The sequence below is a fragment of the Erinaceus europaeus genome, chromosome 5, assembly GCF_950295315.1.
Source record: "Erinaceus europaeus chromosome 5, mEriEur2.1, whole genome shotgun sequence".
In the NCBI taxonomy this organism is placed as follows: Eukaryota; Metazoa; Chordata; class Mammalia; order Eulipotyphla; family Erinaceidae; genus Erinaceus; species Erinaceus europaeus.
This window is the reverse complement of record NC_080166.1, coordinates 112,865,253-112,888,022: the sequence shown is the minus strand read 5'-3', so window position 1 is coordinate 112,888,022 and position 22,770 is coordinate 112,865,253. Positions and strand designations below refer to the sequence as shown.

The window sequence follows — 22,770 nt, the reverse complement described above, 5'->3', positions numbered from 1 at the left end:
TGCTTCTGGTGGCCTTTTAATTTTTTAAATTAATTAATTTATTTTCACTTTTCATTTGATAGGACAGAGAGAAATTGAGAGGGAAGGGGAAGATAGAGAGAGGGAGAGAAAGAAAGACACCTGCAGACCTGCTTGTGAAGCAACTCCCTCCAGCAGGTGGGGGGAGCCAAGTACCGAACACGAGATCCTTGTGCAGGTCCTTGTGCTTCCTACTATGTGAGCTTAACCCAGTGTGCCACGGCTCAGCCCCCCTCATTGAGTTCTTACAATAAATTCATGAGGCAGGCAATGTTATTTTACAGATGAGAAGACTGAAGCATAAAGATGATGGGCAACCTGACTAGGGATAAGGAACAGAGTCCATACTCTAACCCAAACAGTCCAGAACCTGTCTACATTCCCACCAACTTTCCTTACTTCACCAGCTTTCTAGCCTATATTTTGAGTGAGGAGTATCAGATATTGTTGTTGAGAGTCCTAACAATTCCTGGAGTCAAAGCTGACTTACACCCTATAGAGATAATATTGAATTGCAGAGTCAGAGTTGGAAATAGGGTACAGTGTGATGAAGGAACATTGTTCCAAGAAGGAACCACCAGGTTTGGAGCTGGACATAATGTAAGGTGCAAGTGAGATGCCCTGAAAAGACCTCAGTTAGCTTAGCAGGTAAGTGGAGTGAACAGGTGAAGGAAGTGGTAGAGATAGTATACTACAGGGTTTTGAAATTCTTGCTAAGGACTTTGATTTTTATCTCAAGAGCCCATTCCCTGTCAAAAAGAGAGACAACAATGCAGGATGTCCCTGAGGAGAAGATCTAGGTAGGACTGAGTGGAGCACATTTAAGGGTCTTATGGCCAGAGAAGTGGATGTCTTATGGTCAGGGACAGTGGATATAAACGGAATCCTTCCACAGCTTTAAGAGGCAAAACTTGAGGCAAAGAAGTAGTTAGAGACAGATGACAGAAAGCACATTTTACTATCCATAAGGGTCCAGCTAAAGTCCCTTCTATCACACAGGAGGAACTCTAGGAAAGGCAGAGCAGTGCTGTGGTATCTCCCCTTCTTTCTTCCCCTCTCTCTTTCTATATGACATTGAAAGAAAAAGAAAAAGGTGTACCAGAAGTTATGAAATTATTCCAGCTCAAAGCAACAGTGGCAATTAAAAAAGGAGAGTGCATAAAAAAACTATAGGACATGGTAACTGATTCATTGAGAAGAATTAGGCTAGAAGGGAAGTAGTTTGGAAAAGGAAAAGAAATTTGGATGTGTTGGACTGAAGTATCTTATGCAACAATAGTTCTGCATCATATCATACCTTGATATATCTAACCTGCCTCCACAACCTCCAAAATAAGAAAAACTGTTAGGGACAGTTCTGAGGGACTGGAGGCCTGGAACCTCTATTAGCCAGGACATGGTCACTTTCTTTTGTGTTATCACATGTTTCCCCATACCAGTGGGGAAGAAGTTAAAGGTAGCACTGGGGAACTAGTGGGGTGAATTTTTCCAGTGCACAAAGGAAGCACCTTTTTCACTATGGGATGAGTTCTAGAAAGATCACTACACCTGAGAAACAGGAACCCCTTAGGAAAGACAGACAGTGTTAACTGACTAATGGGAAGCTGACCCCAGGTGTGATGAGTCAAGAATCTAGGATTTAAGAAACAGAAAAACTTATGAGCAGGTCACATCCTTTGTGGTCCTCATGGACTTTGTCCCCACAAGATACATTTGTACCTTAAAATTACTTCTGCATGACTTCTACCTCACATCTTTATAATAAAAAAAAAAATTATAGTTTGCACACTTGATCAAGGAATCACTTTATGACTTCGAGGTCACCTGTAATTCTTTCCAAGATGGTGCTGTGACTGGACCCTCCTCTTGGGAGAACTCTGGCATTGTTCCCCCTCCCCTCCCAGGCCCTGGCCAGAGTTCCTAGCAACAAAAGGAAAAGAAAAAATAGTCATCACATTGTAGGCTAGTTGGTGTAAGGTTGCTGTGTCAGATGAGGAAAAGGACATTCAGAAGAAGAAATGTGATAGAGCTGGCACCAGAAATCATTTAAATCTTACTCAAAGAAGAGCACACAATTCATGTTACTAGCCTGCCCTGGCTTCTCAGCACATATTCCTGTCTACTGTCTACAGGGTTTGGGACAATTAGGTTTCTATCTTTGTGGTGCTAGGTTCAGGGCTTCTATTTGTGTTCCCCCTCTCTGGGGAAATAACACCCAAGTGGCAAGCAAGTCATTTACAATCAATTTTCTGGAACACAAGCTGCTGAAAGTTGGAAACAGCCTGTATTCTTAGGGTCAGAGTTCTGTTCAGCCTCTTTATCTTGTCACATAAAAAGCATGAACAACTTCTTTGAATGATTCTTGACATCCAGAAAACAACACACATTTACTGGTTGAGTCAGTGAATCAGTGCTGTGGTAAAGCACTACACTTTATAAGTAAGTGTGACACAGATATTGAGATTGAGTTCAGGATGTTTTTTTAATCCTGTCTTCTTCTTCTAGCGTTTGCCTTTTAATCTTGTAATAGCAGAAGTCTCTGAGTGCCAATGAAGTTTTTCACTAATTTAATAGAATTTATTAAAAGCCAACTAGCAAATGGTGCTACTTTGCAGAGGTCTTTATTGACCAATTCTTTGTCTTGAATGGGGAGATCTTACCTTAATCTGATTTTTAATGACCATGAAATCTAGTAATTAATTGAGTCTGAAGTCAATAAACCCTGAAATACTAAAGCATTCTTCAGAACTGCTGTCCTATATGCAGTTTTTGTTTCCATTACTCATTATGTCTGGATTTTCCTTAAATCTTGTATTCTTTGCTCTACTTGCTACCTCCTGATTGAGAAGTTTCAAAATTTTATCCTAGCACACTCTGCCTATCACCCGAGGATGATGGGTCCTGAAATTGGCACAGCCTGGAATGACAGTCTAGTCATGACTTCAGAATGTGAGCTCAGACCTACATGCCAGGTCAAGGTGATGAGGCTTGAATATATAACAATATTCATATACTTTTCCCATATTTGGGGGCTACTCTCTTCCCTGATCCAGCTTTTTTGTCCTTTTTCCAACTGTGATACCATCCCCCCAGACAATAGCTTAGGCCACCTGCATACTGGATGTCAGGTGCAGGTAAAAACTAGTTGGGCCATAGGCCCCTTGGAATATCCCTAAAATGGACCTAGTAGCTTTTTCCAAAATGGAGACCCCAAATCTCCATCCATAATATTCTTGCCTTTAGGTTTATTATTAGTCAACAATTTGCTCTGCTTTCTATCTTAACTCTTTTTCAGCCACCGGGTTCCAGATGCTACCATTATGCCAACCTGACTTCTCAGGGCAGATGACCCCACCAATGTGGCCTGAAGCCCTACCTCCCCAGATCCCTGCCCACTAGGGAAAGAGAGACAGGCTGGGAGTATGGATCGACTTGTCAACACCCATGTTCAGCGGGGAAGCAATAACAGAAGCCAGACCTTCCACCTTCTTCACCCCATAATGACTCTGGGCCCATGCTTCCAGAGGGATAAAGAATAGGAAAGCTATCAGGGGAGGAATGGGATATAGAGTTCTGGTGGTGGGAATTGTTCCATTTTATAAATAAGAACTTAAAAAAAATGTCTTAGACTGGCCCTGAAGTCTCCAAGTGAGACTATCTAATTTGAAGGTAGGTGATTTCTGGAACACAAAAATCCACATGTTCTCTTCTATTTTACATTGAAGATGACTCGTTTATGGCACTGCGCTTATAGTGACCTGAGGAGGATATGAGCTTTCATAAATCTGTCTGTTTATCTTTTATAGAAAAAATTATTTATTTATTATTTGTTTGTTTATTTATTCCCTTTTGTTGCCCTTGTTGTAGTTAATGTTGTTGTCGTTATTGGATAGGACAGAGAGAAATGGAGAGAGGAGGGGAAGACAGACATGGGGAGAGAAAGACAGACACCTGCAGACCTGCTTCACCACCTGTGAAGTGACTCCCCTGCAGGTAGGGAGCTGGGGGCTCGAACCGAGATCCTGACACTGGTCCTTGTACTTTGTACCACCTGTGCTTAACCCACTCGCTATGCCCAACTCCCCAAAATTTATTTTTTAGGGGAGAGAACCAGAACATAACTCTGGCAAATATGATACTAGGGATTGAACTCAGGACCTCAAGCTTGAGAATCCAAAGCTTATCTACTGTGCTACCTCCCAGATAGCCATCTGTCTGTGTTTTTAGGGAGTGTTGTATTAGGCATATTTCCAGGGAGAGCTACTGGCTTGCTGTAGACTTTCTTTCACTCTAACCATGGAGGAGGCTGTGTGATCTCTAGAATCATTTTCACCTGCCCTTTGCTTGCCACATTATCAAAAAGAAACAAGATCAAAAGCAAAGTCACAATACACGTGAAAACATCCCTACAAAGGGTCTTTCCCCAGAAGGGGACAAAAGGGTCAATATCCAGGCAGTGGGACATAGAGGAGAAAAATCTCTCCATGTGGCAGAAAAAAAATCTTCCATCAGGAGAGATCTACAAGGTCCATAGGACTCCAATACTGTGATCAGAGAGCAAGATATACTTACATCCTCACACCCCAGTCCTTTCTTTTCATAGTCAGGGTTTTAGTGCTCTAGTTTCATTGCTCAGAGAGAGAGATAGAGAGATAAGAGATAGATAGATAGATAAGAGATAAGAGATAAGGAAAGACTCTACAGCAGCAAAGCTTTTCCCAATGCAGTGATGACCAAGCTCAAACCTGGGTCACATGCAAAGAAGACCTCCTCCCAGGTGAGTAATACTATAATCCCCAAGCCCACTCCTTAAAGGAAAACACACACACACACACACACACACACACACACACACACACACACACTATATTGAAGCTCTGAATGGCAAAGATCTCCAACAACAAATATCCAGCTGGGTCATCACTTAGGTGTAAAGAAGAGATAAAGAGCTTTCTGGACAAACAGCTAAAGGAATTGACTGTCACTTAATTTGTCCTGCAAGAAGTACTAAGAGATCCATATAAAAGGAAAATCCTGAAAGATCTCATTTCTATATGGTACGAAACATAGCAAGCAAAACAGGGAAAGTCAAAGACAGACCTTTGGACTGCAATTGGAGAACTAAGGCTACAAAAGGGACGGGGGTGAGGGTAGAGAACAGACTGCAAGGTTGAAGGAGGCCTAAGGGGCTTTGGTGGAGAAATATGTGTACTTTGATGGTGGGAGTGGATTGACAACATATTTTGAAGATATGTGAAATTCTACTTCTTAAACACTTATAATCTTATAAACCAAGGTCAGAAAATGACTCTGTGTCAGTTGGGATTCTATAACAGGAGGTGGTTACCAGAAAGGGACCAAGCAAGGCAGGGCAACAGGGAGGAGGAAAAGGAGGCCTTGAGTCTGAAGGGCTTTGCAGCCTCACTGATACCCTGGTGTGTGCTTTTCCCCACTCACCCTACCCAGTACTGGAAGACAACCTCCTTTCAAAGGAAGCCTCAGAGTAAGTCTGGAGCAACCTCATGATGACCCTATGGGGTCTTAAAAGATCACAGAAGGGCTTTTTTCCCTAGCATAATGATTATACAAAAGACTTTTATGAAGTTCTGATGGCCCAGGTTTGATTTCCATTACATGATCCAGAGCTGAGCAGTGCTCTCCCATCTCTCTCCATCACTCCTCTATTTCTCTTTCTGTATACCTCTTTGTTTTCAATAACTCTCTTGGGGCTCAAGAGTAGAAAAGATCTCCCACAGGATATATAAGACACTGAAGGAAAAGACCAAGCACAAAGATATTAGTGACCAATCTGCCTTTGAAGATGCTTCACAGAAAAAAAAAAAAAAAAAAAAAAAAAACCAGACAAATTGGATTAGTAAGCTGATTAAAATTCCCTTTGCTTTCCCAGCTCTGGCTCTTGACTTATCTGCATATATTGCATAAAGTATCTTTATGTAATTGTTAAAAAATATATAAGTGACAATTGAATAGCATAAGTAGACTTCAATCACTGAGGCCTCAGCTATGTTTGGCTTCTGATTCTGAAGAGTCATTATATGAGAAAATGTTGGCCATCCATCTAAGCAAACATCAAAATTCTGAAACATACCAAGCAACAATGATTTTTATAAAAAAAAGTTCTCCAAAAGCATCCAAAAAGGGCCTACATTTTTTTTTTAATTCATAGGTTTTAAGCATGACAATGAAAATTCAAGATGAGAAGCATGACTTTCTTTCCTTATTTCTGTCTTTCTTTTGACATTTTTCCAAAACAGGTTCAGGTATTTTAGTTATTATATTGCACATAGTGGCAAAACCATCCTTATTTGTCGTTTAAAGAAACAAGGTCATTTGGTAACATATAAATGATAGCAACCAGAGTCCTGAGCACAAAAATCAAATTAGTAAATATTATATATGGGGGGCTGGTTGGTGGCACACTCAGTAGAGTGCACACATAACCATGAGCAAGGACACAGGTTCAGGCCTCAGCTCTGCTGCAGAGAGGGCAGCTTCATAAGTAGTGAAGCAAGTCTGTAGCTGTCTCCCCTTATCACTCCTTCTCCTGTCAATTTCTCTCTGTCCTATCAAATAAAGGGAATTAAAAAAAATGGAGGGAGTCAGGTGGTAGCGCAGCGGGTTAAGCGCATGTGGCGCAAAGTGCAAGGACCGGCGTGAAGATCCTGGTTCGAGCCCCCGGCTCCCCACCTGCAGGGGAGTCGCTTCACAAGCAGTGAAGCAGGTCTGCAGGTGTCTTATCTTTCTCTCCCCATCTCTGTGTTCCCTTCCTCTCTCCATTTCTCTCTGTCCTATCCAACAACAATGACATCAATATCAACAACAATAATAACTACAACAATAAAACAAAAAGGGCAACAAAAGGGAATAAATAAATAAATAAATAAAAATTAAAAAAAAAAAAACAAAAACAAAAAAAGGAAAAGGGGCTGCTGGAAGCCTTAGATTCATTATACAGGCACCAAGACCCAGCAGTAACCCTAGTGGCAATAAAAGAAAAAGATATTATCAATATATATGATAAGGATGAGAAAAACAAGCAGAAAAAGATGTAATCTAAATTTAAAAGTACTAAAGATAAAACGGCATCATCTAACAAGACATAGAGGACTCTATGTGTTATATTTAAGAGTGTTACACATATAATTTATATATAAATACCTCAAAAAGAGTCTTAAACTTTGTCTCACCATTTTTTTTTGCTTGGACAACCTTTATACATTTCTTCCTCCCCTTTCATATTTTAAGCTGTCTCATATTTCTATGACTTGTGTTTCTGGGTCTGTTTTATTGTGTATCATTTTGTTGAAAGTTAAGTGCTCCTTGTTCCTTTCTCTGCAATATTCCTTTCAGTAACTGTTGCAAAGCAAGTCTGATAATGGTCCACTCTTTTGGTTTTTGTATGCCTGGGACTGTTTTGATTGTTCCTTCATATTTGAATAGCATTCTTGCAGGGTAAAGTATGTGTGGCTGGTAGTTACTGTCTTTTAAAACCGTGACTATTCTTTTCCACTCTCTCCTGGCTTCCATGGTTCCTACAGAAGTCTGATACAAGTCTGTCTACACTGCTTATAATAGTCACTTTTTTCTTGGCAGCTTATAAATTTTTTTCTTTGTCCTTGATTGTTTTTATTATCTTTATTTATTGGATAGAGACAGTCAGAAATCGAGAGGGAAGGGAGGGATAGAGAGGGTAAGAGACAGAGAGACACCTGCAGCCCTGCTTCACCACTTGTGAAGCTTTGCCCCTGCAGGTGGGGACCAGGGACTCCAACCTGGGTCCTTGCCCATTGTAATGTGTGCGCTCAAGTAGGTATGCCACCACCCAGCCACCCGTCCTTGATTTTTGATGATTTCACAATAATGTGTCTTGGTGTAGGCCTATTTGAATTTAGGATTTAAGAGTTCTCTAAAAATTTCCACTATTATTTCTTTGAATATGCTTTCTGCTCCATTTCTTATTAGTGATTTTTAAAACTATGAGATAACGGGTATAATTCAAAGTGTGACTTTTTAATACTTTAAAATTATTATGAAGCAAAATAAATTTTACTCATTCTTATAGAATTAGAGCATATCATACTCTATGTTGGAGAATACATTTCACTATAAATTTCTTACGTGGACAAAAGGTATCTGTTTAAACTGCATGTTTTAGACCGGGTTGACAGCTCAGCTGTGGAGCACTGAACTTGTATGCACGAGGTTACAGGTTCCATCCCTGGCATTGCATATACATATGACTGAAACAATAAAAATTGTTTTCCTCACTTCTTCATGAGACCATATTCAATGTCTTCATATGCATCAGAGGGCTAATTATTCCTCTGGTATGTTATTAAGACTTTCATCTTCCCTTTTCTAATTGCCCCCACACCCCTTTTTGTGGACCCTTTCTGATAATGAGGCCAACAGTAATTCAACTACTATATGAACTTATGCTATCTGTAAATTTTTTAGAGGTTTGACCTGTATGCTTCTTGGGAGTAAGGCTGTTTACTTTATTTCCATGGCATCTGCACTAACCAAAAACCTAAAACCAGCAGGCCTACACCTGATATTTCTGGATGTGTAAATGAACACTATATAAATAAATCCCCACTGACTTCTATTAGTCCCAAGGAACAGGATGGCTAGGGGACAATGAAGAGTTATAGAGGATTCTTGTTCTTGCTCTAACATCTGACTTACAAACAAAAGTATCTGTCTTCCACAGACCTACATCGTTAAGTTGGGGTGAGTCATTCTCCTCCTGTGTGGCTGGTGACAAAGACTCACACTTAGGCTTCTGGTGCAAATTATCATAACAACTGTAAACTGCAATCTAAAGGCAGGTACTTTGTCAGTTATTTTCTGGTGATCAAAAATTTAAGAAGCAGAGAGGAAGAATGAGGTATCAATGATTGTCAGTCTGCTGTGTCCTGGTACTGATTCTGAATCTAGCCAACAGTCCTCCCAGACTCCCTCTGCTTCCTAAGTTCTAGAAATAGATTAGGTTATTGTAAAAACAAATATCAATATCTTGCCTTGGTTGTTACTGAGAGATCACTGGGAGGTTTTATAAGAAATAGGGGAAAGGGTAGAAAGCATGATGGTTATACAGAGACTCTTATGTTTGAGGCTCCAAAGTCCCAGGTTCATTCCTCTGCACCACCATAAACCAGAGCTCAGCAGTGCTCTGGAGGAAGGGGGGAGTATCTGAATAACTGAAAGAAATATAAGTCTATGTAGGGACTAGCGAGATAGCTTACTTGGGTAGTGTGCTTGCTTTGTCAGTGAGCTTGCTTTGTCATGGGCATCATCTAGGTTCAAGCTGGGGCCCCACTGCACTGAAGGAAGTTTCAGTATCATGATATTCCCCCCAACCCCTCTTTCTATTTCTGTTCCTGCCTATTTGAAAACAGTCAGTCTGGAGTGGCCCAAAATGTCAGATTGGAGTTGACCTCCAGTGATGACCAAAAACCAAATCAAACCAATGTAGTAAGCTATGAGTTCATTTAAATATAAGATAGCAATATCAGCATGAACTATATATGATATTTGGTGAAAACAGCAAATCAACTGTAGAGTTGTGGTGCTCCAATCTTTGTGTCATGTAGGAAGATGAGTTCTGGAAGTAAAGATTTAAAAATGAATGTAGAAATTATTTCAAACTTTAAGGTAATGTTTTGGAAGGGGTGGGGAGAAGAGATTTCTTATCATTAAAAAATTAGATGTATGGTGGTAAATGGTCTTAGGACAGTGGCTAAGGGTTTTGAGATTATTCATATTCCAGTCCTTATGATTGTCAGAAAGCATGGACAAGGTTGATTTTGTAATAGCCAAGATTTAGAAACAACCCATATATCCAGTGATGGATGAGTGGATGATGAAGTTGTGGTACATGTACACATGAAAATACTAATCAGCTATAGGAAAATAGGAGATCTTGTGCTATACCACTGATAGAATTAGAAGGGATCACACTAAGTGAAGTCAGCCAGGAGGACAAATATCAGATCACATTAATAAGGGGGAATTTCAGAAACTAACCAAAAAAACATACAGGGTAAATTTTACCAAACCAGGATCTATTTCAGCAAACACAAAACCTCAAAGGAGGGAGAGGGGAGAGGGGGTAGGGTCTAATACCCTGTGAGGGAAGGAAATAACAATTTGATGGTTGGTGAGTTGTACTGACATATATTTGGGGAAGATGTGAAATGGCATCCCTGTGACAACAATAGTATTCTAAAACATTTTCTCATTTCTAAGTATCTTTTGGAAAAGTCTGCTAGCAAAGGTTCAGCAAATACAGACCATAAACACGTTACAAGTTATTCCCAATTAAAATAAACAAATATTTTTAATAGAGATTTCTGTAGTTGGGGAATCCTTAGTCTGAAAAATCAGCTTTTGTGGTAGTAGTGAATTAATAGCATACTTTTGTGTGTGTGTGTGGGCAAGTCTAAGTTTCCTGAGTTTTCACTAAATAAGTTTTCCCAAAGTCACTATTTTTTATTTATCATCATTATTATTATTTATTTTTATATCCAATATGCTAGACTGTGGCAAATCTGTTCTACCTCTCTAACACTTTCTAAAATTATAAAACTGGAATCTTAAAATGTCATGCTCTGGGCTTTATGTAAGAAGCATATGTAAGAAAGAAGGCAGTTTCTTCAAAGTCTCCTTCGTTGCTTTACCTGAGCTAGTAGATGCAGGGGATTTGCTGCGTCTGGAAGTCCCTGGGCTCTTGGTGGTGCTCCTGCGGGATGATGATGCAATTTTGGTGTAAGAAGTAGACTTCACCACTCGACACTCTGGGGAAAGAACCACAAGTATACATCATTATAATTTAACAGTACTAGCCACTCAAAAATCACAAGCCAAGATAATGAAATACACTTCCCCCTGAGTCACACCTACCCCTTGCTGGCCTAGTGCTCATCTATAACAATGGAAGTAAGAAAACAAGGAGAAAGAGCACAGCAGGCCTCACAGACATCAAAGTAAAGACTACTACAGGCCTTGTAACTTTCCTGCTGTACAACAATATTTTAGAAAGACTGGGACTAATAGCCTGGCAAAGAAGTATTATTGTTGGGGTTGTCTTTAATTAAGATATTTGTGTGTGTACATATCTTTGAGAATAAATTGTCCTTTAGGCCTGCACTAGAAAAATGTTAGACAAAAGTTAACCTTATAAACTGAGGTGTGTGGAGATGGAAGATATACCCATCAGAAATCTACCCACCAGGCCCAGTTTATTAGTGGAATCCTTTCCTGTGTTCGTGTTGGGTCTTTACAAGGTAGGGGGAATGACAGCATCTATTCAGAAGAGGTAAAACTCAGCATAGACATGACCTTACCCTATGACAAGGACACCATATTAGCCTGGTATCTATAGCATGGCCTTTGGCCTGAGGATGAGAAACAACTTCAGTTCCAATAGATGAAGTTCTTGATCTTAGTATCCACTAAGCACAACATAGAACCTCTTAAATAGCAAAGGGCTCTTTCTTTTTTAATTTCTCTCTCAGTTGGCTGCACTGACCAATTATGCTGTATAAATTCACACAGTTTGTTCTTCAGAAACCACTATTAACAATTAAAAACAATTTTGTGCTTGCTGTAGGAAAATATATGGGTAGAAAAATAGTGAATACTTTTTTTACTAATACACATCAGACTACATCAGGTTAAAAAACTTCTGCACAGCAAAAGAAATCATCATCCAAATCTAGAGAACCCTTATAGAATGGGAGAAAATCTTTAAATACCATACATCAGACTAGAGGCTAATAACCAGCACAAATAAAGAGCTCACCAAACTTGACAATAATAACAACAACAAAAACAACCTTATCCAAAAATAGGGAGAGTATATGAACAGAATATTCACCAATGAAGAGATCCAAAGGCTAACAAACACATTAAAAAAGTACTCCAAGATACTGATTGTCAGAGAAATGCAAATAAAGACAATTAGATACCATTTCACTCTTGTGAGAGTGTAAAACATCAGAAAAAATAACAAAAAATGCTAGAGAGGTTGTGTGGGCAAAGGAACTCTCCTGAACTGCTGGTGGGAATGTAAATTGGTCCAACTTCTGTGGAGAACTCACAGAAGGCTAAAAATGGATCTACGCTATGACCCTCCTGGAGATATATCCTAAGGAACCAAACAAACCCATCCAAAAAATATCTGTGTATACCTATGTTCATAGCAGAACACTTTGTAATAGCTAAAACCTAGAAACAATCCAGATGTCCAACAACAGATGAATGGCTGGAAAAGTTGTGGTACATATACACAATGGCATATTACTCAGCTATTAGAAATGGTGAATTCACCTTCTGCACCTCATCTTGGATGGAGCTTGAAGGAATCATGTTAAGTGAGATAAGCAAGAACGAGAAGGATGAATGTGAAATGATCCCACTCATAGAAGTTGAAAAAATCCAGGTTTACAAAACAGATTGCTTTAAGCAATAATATCTTTTCTAAATGTAAATTATAATCAGGATTAGGATAAGGGTAGATGACCAGGACTTTTGGTCTCAGGTCACAAACATTTTGAGGTCGTGTAAATTTAAATCCATGACTTAAAAAGCTTAGTATCTAGTTAACAGACACGAATAGTTAAAATAGAAAGCTACCAGATGGCACATTGGTAATAGCACCCATCTGTGAACCGCAACACGAATAAAAAACTTGACTTCAGGTTTTGTGGTATGTTGTTTGCCACGTGTGCCAAAATTGCTGGTTATAGTTCCAGCTACCAACCAGAACTCTGGTTCATCATAATACAACTGATCTTGTCCCCATAAGTTGACATTTTTCCAGATGCCAAAAGAAACTAGGTATTTTAGGCAGGTCAGTTTTATCAGGGCAGATATGGGTGTTTCACGCATTTTTCAAAATACTGAAAAGAATTTGAGGGCTTCATGCCACCTTCTATAGCTTCTTTTGCTTTTCTTGAACTTCACTCTCAGTATATTACTTGCCTGTTGAATTTATCCATTGCTTAGCCTGACTCTCCAGCCCCTATTCCAGTGAGTAGTCTAGCTATCTCACCCTGACATAGTGAAAAGTGTAGTTAGATTTCTGTATCTGTGATTTCTGCAACTATAGATTCACCTGACTATATATGGGAAATATGTATCATGTAGTTAAGTCTATAAATCCTGTACAAATCAAATACAGTTAAAAATTTGCACATGTGAAAAGTGACTGAGAGGGGTCAGCAAGAAAGTCTAGAAAGATTGAGCAAGGCTGTTGCTTCATTCTCCAGGCAAGACACAAATTAACTACTTAGACTCTCTGAGGAATCCTAAATTGACTTATGTTTGCTTGTGTTTGCATTGTTAGTTCAACTGACAGGAACCTGAGAAGAACTTTAAAGTCTGAGACTTGTGTCCGGATGATGACACTTTCCCCATTGGCATGCATTTCTACAATTAGAACTAGATGGGGTCAGGTGGTGGCATACCTGGTTAAGTGCACACATTATCACACACAAGGACCTGTGTTCAAGCCCCCAGTCCCCACCTTCAGGGGAAAAGCATCACAAGTGGTGAAGCAGTGCTACAGGTGTCTTTCTGTCTCCATCTACATCTTCCATCTCAAGGAACCATGTTTAAGCTCTGACTCCCACCTGCTTCTTAGGCAGTGGAGCAGTGCTGCAGGTTTCTCTCTCTCTCTCTCTCTCTCTCTCTCTCTCTCTCTCTCTCTCTCTATCTTTATTTCCCCTCCTCTCGATTTCTATCTCTATTTAATAAGTAAACAAAATATTTTTAAAATTTACTAAATGCATGTTTATATCCTAAGAAATAAAACACGGCCATCCAAAAATATCTGTCTACATCTATATTCATAGCAGCACAATTTGTAACAGCCAAAACCTAGGTAATAACCCAGGTGCCCAACAACAGGAGTGGCTAAGAAAGTCATGCTATATGTACACAATGGAATATTTCTTTTTTTTCACCACTTCTGTCACCAAAGGTCTGAGTTTCCATCCCCACTTGAACAACACAGAGCCTCCTTAAGGAAGATGGTACTGAAGGACTGTAGGATAATGAGTTGAAGGAAGTTTCAGGATAGTAACTCCTCTTCCTACTAAGCACTGAAGCCTACCCAGAGAATAGAAAACCAGATAAAATATACGAATTGGTTTTCTGTCGGCTGAACTTTAAACAGCAAACAAGTTAGGATATATGAAAACTCACCTTCACATGCTCTATTTATAGTTCTGTGAGGGGTGGGGAATGAGTCTTCAGTCTATACTCACATTGGCTTTAGAGAAGTCCTTTAACCCTTAAAAAATGCTTTCCCGGGATCCCAACTTTAGAAGAAGGGCATTGTGTTATGCACAGGTTTACACACACACACACACACACACACAAGAGACAGGGGAAGGAACATAGTCTCTGGCCATGTTCCCAGTAGCAGAAAAACCTCCACTTATGCAGAGTCTCTCCCCCCACTCACAAACAGTTGGTAGGTAGGCTGATGTGTTGTGGAAGGTATTGAAGAATAGAAACAGTTAGAGAACTCCACTTCAGGCAGCCAAAGCTCACCTGAGCTCACACAATAAGGTTCTGTATGCATTCAAAGGAGCCCCGTGTACCTTTGGAGAGCGCTGAGCAAGGCAAAGGTGAAATCTCCAAGTGTCTAGACAACTCTCAGTTTCTAAATACCCAATTCATGGGTCTGAGTGGTAGCACAACCAGTTGAACAGACATAATATGTTGCACAAAGACCCCACATTTAAATCCCCAGAGCCGACTTGCAGGGGGAAAGTTTTATAAGAGAGGAAGCAGTGCTACAGGTGTCTCTCTTTCTCTCTCCCTCTCTATCTTCTCCTTCCTTCTCTGTCTTTATCCAATAAATACATAAGTAAATACAAGTTATTTAAAGGAGCTGAGCAGTGATACACTTGGTCACATTATAATGTTGGAGGACTTGAGCTTGAGACCTCACTCCCCACCTGCAGGGAGTAAGCTTCACAAGAGGGGAAGCAGGTCTGCAGGTGTCTCTCTTTCTCTTCTCCTCTTTATCTCTGCCTACCCTCTCAATTTCTGTCTGTCCTACCAAATAAAAAAGAAAAGTAAAAGAAAAATGGCCACTGGGAGCAGTGGATTTGTCATGGTCATGTAAGCACTAAGCCCTAGTAATACTCCTGTTGGCAAATAAATACATAAATAAAAATAAAAGGGGGTCAGGCGGAGGTTGTACTTGGTTGTTAAGTGCTCATAGTACTTGCTACAAGCAAGGATATGAATAAGGATCTGGCTTCAAGCCCCCACTCTCAACCATCAGGGGGACGCTTCACAAGTGGCGAAGCAGGTCTTTAGGTGTCTATCTTTCTCTCTCTCCACATATATTCCTCTTCACCTCAATTTCTATCTTATCAAATAAAAAGAGAAAAAAAAGGCCACCAAAAGTGGTGATTCCTAGTACCAGCACAGTGCATACTAGCTAGGGGAGACTCATCAGCAAGGGATTTTTTTTTTTTCCACTCTTCTAATTTCACTCTTGTCTTTGAAAAACTAGCCAGAATAAGTCCCACTCAGACAAAGGGCTCTCAACCCGCCTCTCTGTTGAATTCAGTTGTTCTGAACTACTGATTTGTTGTTGTCACTAGAACTTCATGGCTCCAGGTCAACTTTTCTAGACACAGAGAGACATTGACAAAGGAAGAGGGTATGACATCATGGCATAGAAGCTTCCCCCAGTGCAGTGAGGCTAGGTTCAAAACTGGGGGCTGTGCATGGCAAAGCAGTTTTCCTTCCAGGTAAACTATTTTCTTGGCCCTTGTACTGTTGAGATGGACAAGTTAATCTAGAAGGATCCAGCATAAGCAGCAGGCTCTGTGTTTTTCTCCATCTTGACTATAAAGCTTTCTCTCAATTTGGCAAAGGCACAATGCCTCCAAATGGAACGGTCTTCATCTCTGTGGCTATATGCAAAAGAGAGTCAGGAAGCACATTCAGTTCCAGATATTTAAAAAAAAAAAATTGGCACAAGCGCAGTGATCAAAAAAAAGCACTTAGCAATTCTGACTCTCCTACCCCCTAACACACTGCTCTTAACAGGCTTACATGACATTACCTTCAAGGTGATCAATGGTTCCAAGTCCTCTCTCCCCTCAGTTCATGGCTAGCCTTTCTGTCTATCTCCACAAATGGTTGTTCAGCTGCCTCTTAAACACCTGAAGTCCACTGGAGCATTCACTAACTTCTGTCTCATGGATTTTGAAGAAGCTCTCTCTCTCTGGATCAATCTCCAGCTTGAGCATTCTCCTTATGATTGTCAACGCAAGTTTACTTTCTGTAGGAACATGGTGCTTTGCATTCCTCATGGCAGTGCTGTGGCAAATATATAAATATATATCCAAATGCTGGAGAGGGTCAGTCTGCATTCCCCAGTTGCCGGTTCCAATAAGGATAAAGACTTATTTTCTTATTTTAGGGGCACGAGGAGTTGGAGTCAGTCCCAGCACTACAGTGAAACTTTCCCTTCTGGCTGTAGGTAGGGTGTAGAGCCAGTGTTACTTCCCCGAGCTCTATTTGCAGCATGTCTGGAACAAAAGCAGTTATCTAAATACTCTAAAACACAGCTTTAAAAAAAAATGTAGCAGATTGAGCTGGAAGCACAGACTTAGCTGGAAAGCGAAGTCCCAGAAACTGAACTGACTGTTACTTTTTTTTTCAAGTACCTTCTAAAAATACAGCCACATGTGTCTCAGCCCAGCATCCAGACTGGCTCAGCACCACTTTGAGACCAACCGGCTGAGCACTGCAGATGGTACACACATGACCGTGCCCAGGAAGGAGCTCAGGCCAACTCTGGGGGAAGTCACCAGCTGAGTGCGCCCTTTACATAACATCTGCAGAAGGCTTTATGGAACTGGAGTTTTCTGCACTGACTTCTTGGGAGTCACACTGAGGTCTAATGTTTTGACAGCATGAGTGAGCCTCTTCTCCAAGTACTTCCCTTTCTCCTAACAATCATGGGCCCTGCAGGTGGAGGGAAATGACACTTTGGTGCTAGGCAGGATGTGCTAGAATTTCTTTTGAGAAGATGGGATATTGTACTCCTGAGACAACAACTGTCTCTTATAAAAATATTTCCCCAGTAAAAATGAAAACAACAAAACACAGCAACAAAAGTTAACAATCCATACACAGAACTTTTGAGTTATATGGGGGAGGTATAAGTTTGGTGGGGGGGTGGCTTTGCTCCAGAAGGTTGCAAGTTATTTTTGTTTTGATTTTCCTAGGTAGAGACAGAGGCTGAGATAGATTGATAGAGAGAGAGAGAGAGAGAGAGAGAGAGAGAGAGAGAGCAGTACCAAAGCTTTCTTTGATGTGTTGAGGGCTGGGCTTGAACCTAGGTCCCACACATAAGTTGCCAATTATCTTATTTTGTCACCTCTGGTTGTTGTCAACCATAGAAGCTAGTTACTTCCTCCTGCAGCCTCCAGGCTAGATCCTGGAAGAAGAGGAAAAAAGGCAGAAGTCTCCAGAAACCAGGCAAAAGAAGTGGTCTTGAGCCTTGATTTACCAATTATTCATTTCCTGAGGGGTGTGTGTGTGTTGTGGTGTGTTTCTTTTTCCCACATGCCAACATGGCAGCAGCAACAGCTGATAGTATTCCTCATCTTAACCCAACAGATATAAGTAGCACCTTCCTAGATGTGAAGACCAAGTGTGTCTCTACCCATGACCAAATTGCCCCTGGCTTAGAAGCACTGCCTGCTAGATTTCTTAATCATTTCCAGAAGTTCATTATTTAAAGTCTTTGTGATTATAACTTTTATTTATATTTTACTAGTGATTTAATAGGGCTTATAAGACCATAAGGTTACAGGGGTATATACTACCACACACCAAAGTTCTGTGCACTTCACCCCAAATGACAATCACCATTAATTCTTATAAAGTCTTAGTAGCAAATTGGTGTTTTCTCCTTTCCTTTCCTTCCCTTTTTTTTTTCCTTTTTTTCCTTCCCTCCTGCACCCTTTCTTCCCTTCCTTCCTTTTCCCCTCAAGTTCATGTGTATCAATTCTCTATATCCTACATATAAGTGAAACCAAGTAGCTGTCTTTCACCTCCTTCCTTATTTCACTACAAATAATAGAACCTCCAGTTCTGTTTTGTCCAGAAGGATACCATGTCATCTCTTTTTAAATTGCAGAACAGTATTCTATTGTGTATATATGTCCTGTCGTATGCTTTACATTGGTTTGTTCTAGCCAGCCAAGAGAATTGGATCAGTCCAGTTAATTTCACGGGCCCGCTTGGCCCCGCCCCAAGGAACCCCGACAGAGGGTTCCTGAGTTTGAGAGTTTCAGAGTTACAGAGTAAGAGAGAGTTCCACAGTGGAAGAGTTTCGGAGTTCGAGAGTCCCAGAGTTCGGAGGGTTCCTGAGTTCCAGAGTAAGAGAGAGTGCTTGTGCCGCCGCAAAGAGACAGCAGAGTTCTGTTTGGTGATTAGTTTGTCTTAGTTTATGAATCGTTGTTCCTGAATAAAGAAATACAGCTTCCCTGCCCAGCCGTTGTCTCCGCGTCTCTGTTACCCGCCCGTGAAGCTAACCCGCCCGGCAAGAGCCGTCCGAAGAATTTTAACAACAATGTCCCATAACTTCTTTATCCAGTCATCTACTGATGGACATTTAGGTTGCTTCTACTCCTTGACTAAAGTGAATAATACAGCTAAATTAAGTCTCATATTCTTCTTGGAGGCATTAACAAAGCCATCAACAATAAGTATCGGGGATCCTAAACAATGCAGTTTGTACACTGTAGATTTGGCCAACATCAATTGATAATTTCAGCTTTTCATGTGGTATCTATGATGCAACTCGCAGTGCTGAAGATCTCCTGGTTGTCTGTTCCAAGTGGATCAACATGCATTGCTGTACTCATCTCAGAGAATATGGTTCAGATATGGCAATAGGCATCCCTGTTTACTAACTTAGCAGGGCCTCAAAATGATGCAATCATGTATACCCTTTAGCCCCTCTGAGAAAGAATCCTGTCTTTCTGAAAGTCTGAAATAGAAATGTAGTTGTGAGTTTGTTTTCTTCATACAAGCCCAGTATCAACAGCATTTAAATTTGTTCCTGGGAGGCTGGCTGTAACACAGTGGGTTAAATGCAGTGGCACAAAGCGCAAGAACTGGTGTAAGGATCCCAGTTTGAGTCCCCAGTTCTCCACCTGCAGGAGGGTTGCTTCACAAGCGGTGAAGCAGGTCTGCAGGTGTCAGTCTTTCTCTCACCTCTCTGTCTTCCCCTTCTCTCAACATTTTCCCTCTGTCCTATCCAACAACAACAATAACTATAACAATAAAAAAGCCAACAAAAGGGAATAAATAAATATTGAAAAAAATTTTGTTCCTGAATGCCAGGAGCCATTTCTCTGCTTTATAGATGATAAGCTTTGAGACAATGGAACCCCTCAAGACAAATGTTAATTCCCCCCTGGGCAGGCCATTTCCCCTTAGGTAAACCATTTATCAGTAATCAAGTGAGTCAACACAAGTGAGTCAACACACAGTTTGGTTCCTGCCATTTGTTGCAAGGAACATTCTGCTTTGAAGTTTGCTCCCCCTTCCCCTCCTCCAGCATTCCCTCTCCTTCCCCAAAGCCTTATAATGCCTGTGTTCTCAATAAAATTTTACAGCTTGATCAGAAACTTGACTTGCTGTCATTCTTCGTGTCTCATGTTCCTCCATTTCAGGTTTCATTGGGTTCCTAGCCCCTGTTCACCGCCCTGCTGGTCGGGGCATTCTGGCGCCCGGAACGTGGGGCGAAGAAGCCTTCTGGACCTAGAAACTCCGCTGATCGAGAGGGTAGGCCTACCCAAATTCACTGAGTCACCGCGGCCCGAGGGGGGTAACGCAAAGACTCGCAGAGATCGCCACGGAGATACCCGACCGTGAGTCGCATCTGGAGGAGAGTGTCACAGCGGCTGAGGTAAGCAATACCATGGGACATGAATTCAGCAAACTATTTATTCATTAAAGGACTCAAGGAGTCACTCAAGACACGAAGAAATAGGGTTAAAAAGAAAGAATTAAAGAAGTTTTTAGATTATATTGGAAATATTTGCCCCTGGTTCCCCCAGGAAGGCACTATAGATGAGAAGTGTTGGAGGAGAATTGGTGACTGTCTTAATGATCACTATCAGTCTTGTGGTCCTGAACATGTACCTGTTTCTGCCTTTTATTACTGGAATTTAATTAATGATATCTTAAAAATTTATAATAACCACCCTGATATTAAAAACCTTATTACAGAGGGTGAAAAGGTCCTCCGGCAACTTTCTAGTCCGCCGTCCAGGACAAAGTCCCCATCCCCATGCCCTTCTGTGATTATTGATTTTGATCCCCCAGTACCCAGTCAAAATAAAAGCCTCCCAGCACCCATTGAAAGTAAAAGCCCTGTTCCCCTCCCTACAGGTTCCACCTCACTCACTAAAGTTCCCTCCATTGACCCTCCTATTGCTAATTCACATGAGAATGAAACCTAGCATTCTTTTCCCCACCTCTATCCAGTTTTACAAAACCCCCCCTCTCCTGAAGCACTTCCCGCAGAGAATGAGGCTTTGCTAGAAAAAGAGGCTGCCAGATACTACAATCCTGATTGGTGTCCTCCTCCCTTTAATTCCCCTCCCTATATCCGTGCCCCTGCTCTCCAGCCTGACCCTCTCCTTGACAATCCTTCTGTCAGGCGGGCATGCTCAGGAGCCCTTCCAGGAATTTCCACCCTCTGCAAGGTCCTTGCTGACCGGAGAGAGCAGCTTCAATCAATGAAAGAAATAGCTGCAGTCACAGAAGAGCTTACATTTTTAGCCTAACCAAAAAACCTAAGCCCAATCCCTAAAACTAAAACTAAACCATCCAAATCAAAACCGGTTTTGGCTTTCCCTGTTACTCGGAGCCAGGCTCAAACTGGCTAGCCCTAACCCCTACGCTCTACCTTGTCCAGACTGCCTCCCTACACCATCGCCCCTCCGTTTTGTGCTCCGGTCCTTGTCTTGGCCAATAATACTGATTAGACCACTTTCTTTAAAACTGTAAAATGTACCTTAGCCCAGAAAAAAATTTTCAAAGATTTTTCTCTGCGCAGCAGCGGTAAACTAAGCCCACCTTTTCCGCCTGCACAGCCAATCACGGCACAGAGCCCCTGCTCCACAGATTGGCAAAGACTGCAGTCAATCATTCCCTAGCCACTAACGCCCCTCCTGGGTAGATAGTCTTAGTTAGGAATCCAAAAACCAAAGCGGTTTTTCAAAGGGAAAATTTTCCTTTCACCAAGAATGTATGTTTTAAGTCTGTGCTAACCTTGTTTTCATTAATGTGTGTTAACCCCTAAGTAACTAAAGTTTGTTTTAAGTTTTAAATAAGATTTAGTTAAGCTAAATGTGGTTTTAAAGATCCAGACTCATAGAGTTGGCACACCTTTACCAGAGTAAAATATAGGACAGTTTCGTCCTTCTGAGAGCTAATATCAGCATCAATTCATTAGTTAAAAAGATTTTCTGAGATATCTAGGCATGGTAAAATGCCTCTGCAGTCTCTCTCACTCTTGTGAAAATTGTAGATATTACCAGCACCCCAATATCAACTGCCACTGTTTGTTAATTTAATTCCATCCTTGAACTGACTTTCTAATAACCCAGTCAGTTATTAGTAGAGCAGTGGCCTGGCCAGAAAAAAAAAAAAAAGGGTTAAACATGATATTCCTGGCCTGATAAAAAAATTTTTTCATTCAACAGATGTGATTCAACAAAATTATTTAGTGTAAAATGGTTATCTAAAAGAAATGTTAACAGTAAAAATTTATTTTAACATTTCAGCTATAAGGTTTATCTTAGCTTTTTAAGTTACCTATCCAAATCAAAGTGAAAGATCAATTAAGTTGTGTACCCACCCTTGTTCATAGCTGCCCTAAGGGTATGATAGCTTTGTGATAAACAAAGGTCCCAGCAAACAAAGTTTAACATTTTACTTAAAATTGTTTTTAAGACTGGCTTGGGTTAGTAAAAGATAACACAATAGTTATGTTAATTATTTACATGCCAGAGGCTCTTGCGCTGGTTTTCCTCTTTATATCTTTCTGCTTTTAAAAATTATCTGGTTTGTTTTAAGACACTGCCAGAGGTTTATTCTTGATAAATTAAGGTAATACATTGTGTTTTTGGTCTGATAGAAGATTTGTTTTGGCAAATCCTGATTTAACAAAATTAATATTTTGAATATTTAAACTATGAGGTTTTATTTTAGCCTTTTAAGTTGCCATATTAGAGTTCTAAGGAGTAAAATCTATTAAGAGTTTTATATCGATGCTTATTCTTGATAGCTTTGTGATGAGTAAACTTAGTAAACTAAAGTTATAGTATTGTACTTAAACTGTCTAATCAGTTTAAAATAATGCCAAAAAATGGTAAATATTTTATCATGTCAACACATTAGGTATTGACTTTCTATAACATATTGGTATATTCTAATAAAGAGCCTTCTAAAATTATAAGAAAAAACCTCAAGCCAATTCTAACCATTAGATCATCAATTAACTTGGTACAAGTTCTCTCCCTAAGTAAATAATTATAGGTACATCTGCACATGAAGAACTGACTGCTCATATGGTAAGATTTAAAACTAAACATTTTTAATTTTTTATTTATGACTCCTAAAGTCACTCATATCCTAAAATTTTTCTCATTTTTTTACAAGCCTCTT

At 40.4% G+C, this 22,770-nt stretch overlaps 1 protein-coding gene across 8 annotated transcripts in view; it reads right to left on the bottom strand.

Annotated features, from left to right (window-relative positions):
• The window catches only part of DCLK1 (doublecortin like kinase 1), a 383,977-nt gene that overhangs the window by 93,715 nt on the left and 267,492 nt on the right, over window positions 1-22,770 (bottom strand). For all 8 annotated transcript variants that reach the window (XR_009549996.1, XM_060191633.1, XM_060191634.1 and 5 more), the window contains exon 5: window positions 10,722-10,838. Coding sequence is in view for 7 of the 8 variants with exons in the window: in XM_060191633.1 (XP_060047616.1) it covers window positions 10,722-10,838 (117 nt within the window). In the remaining variant the exon portion in view is untranslated. The remainder of the gene's footprint in view (window positions 1-10,721; window positions 10,839-22,770) is intronic.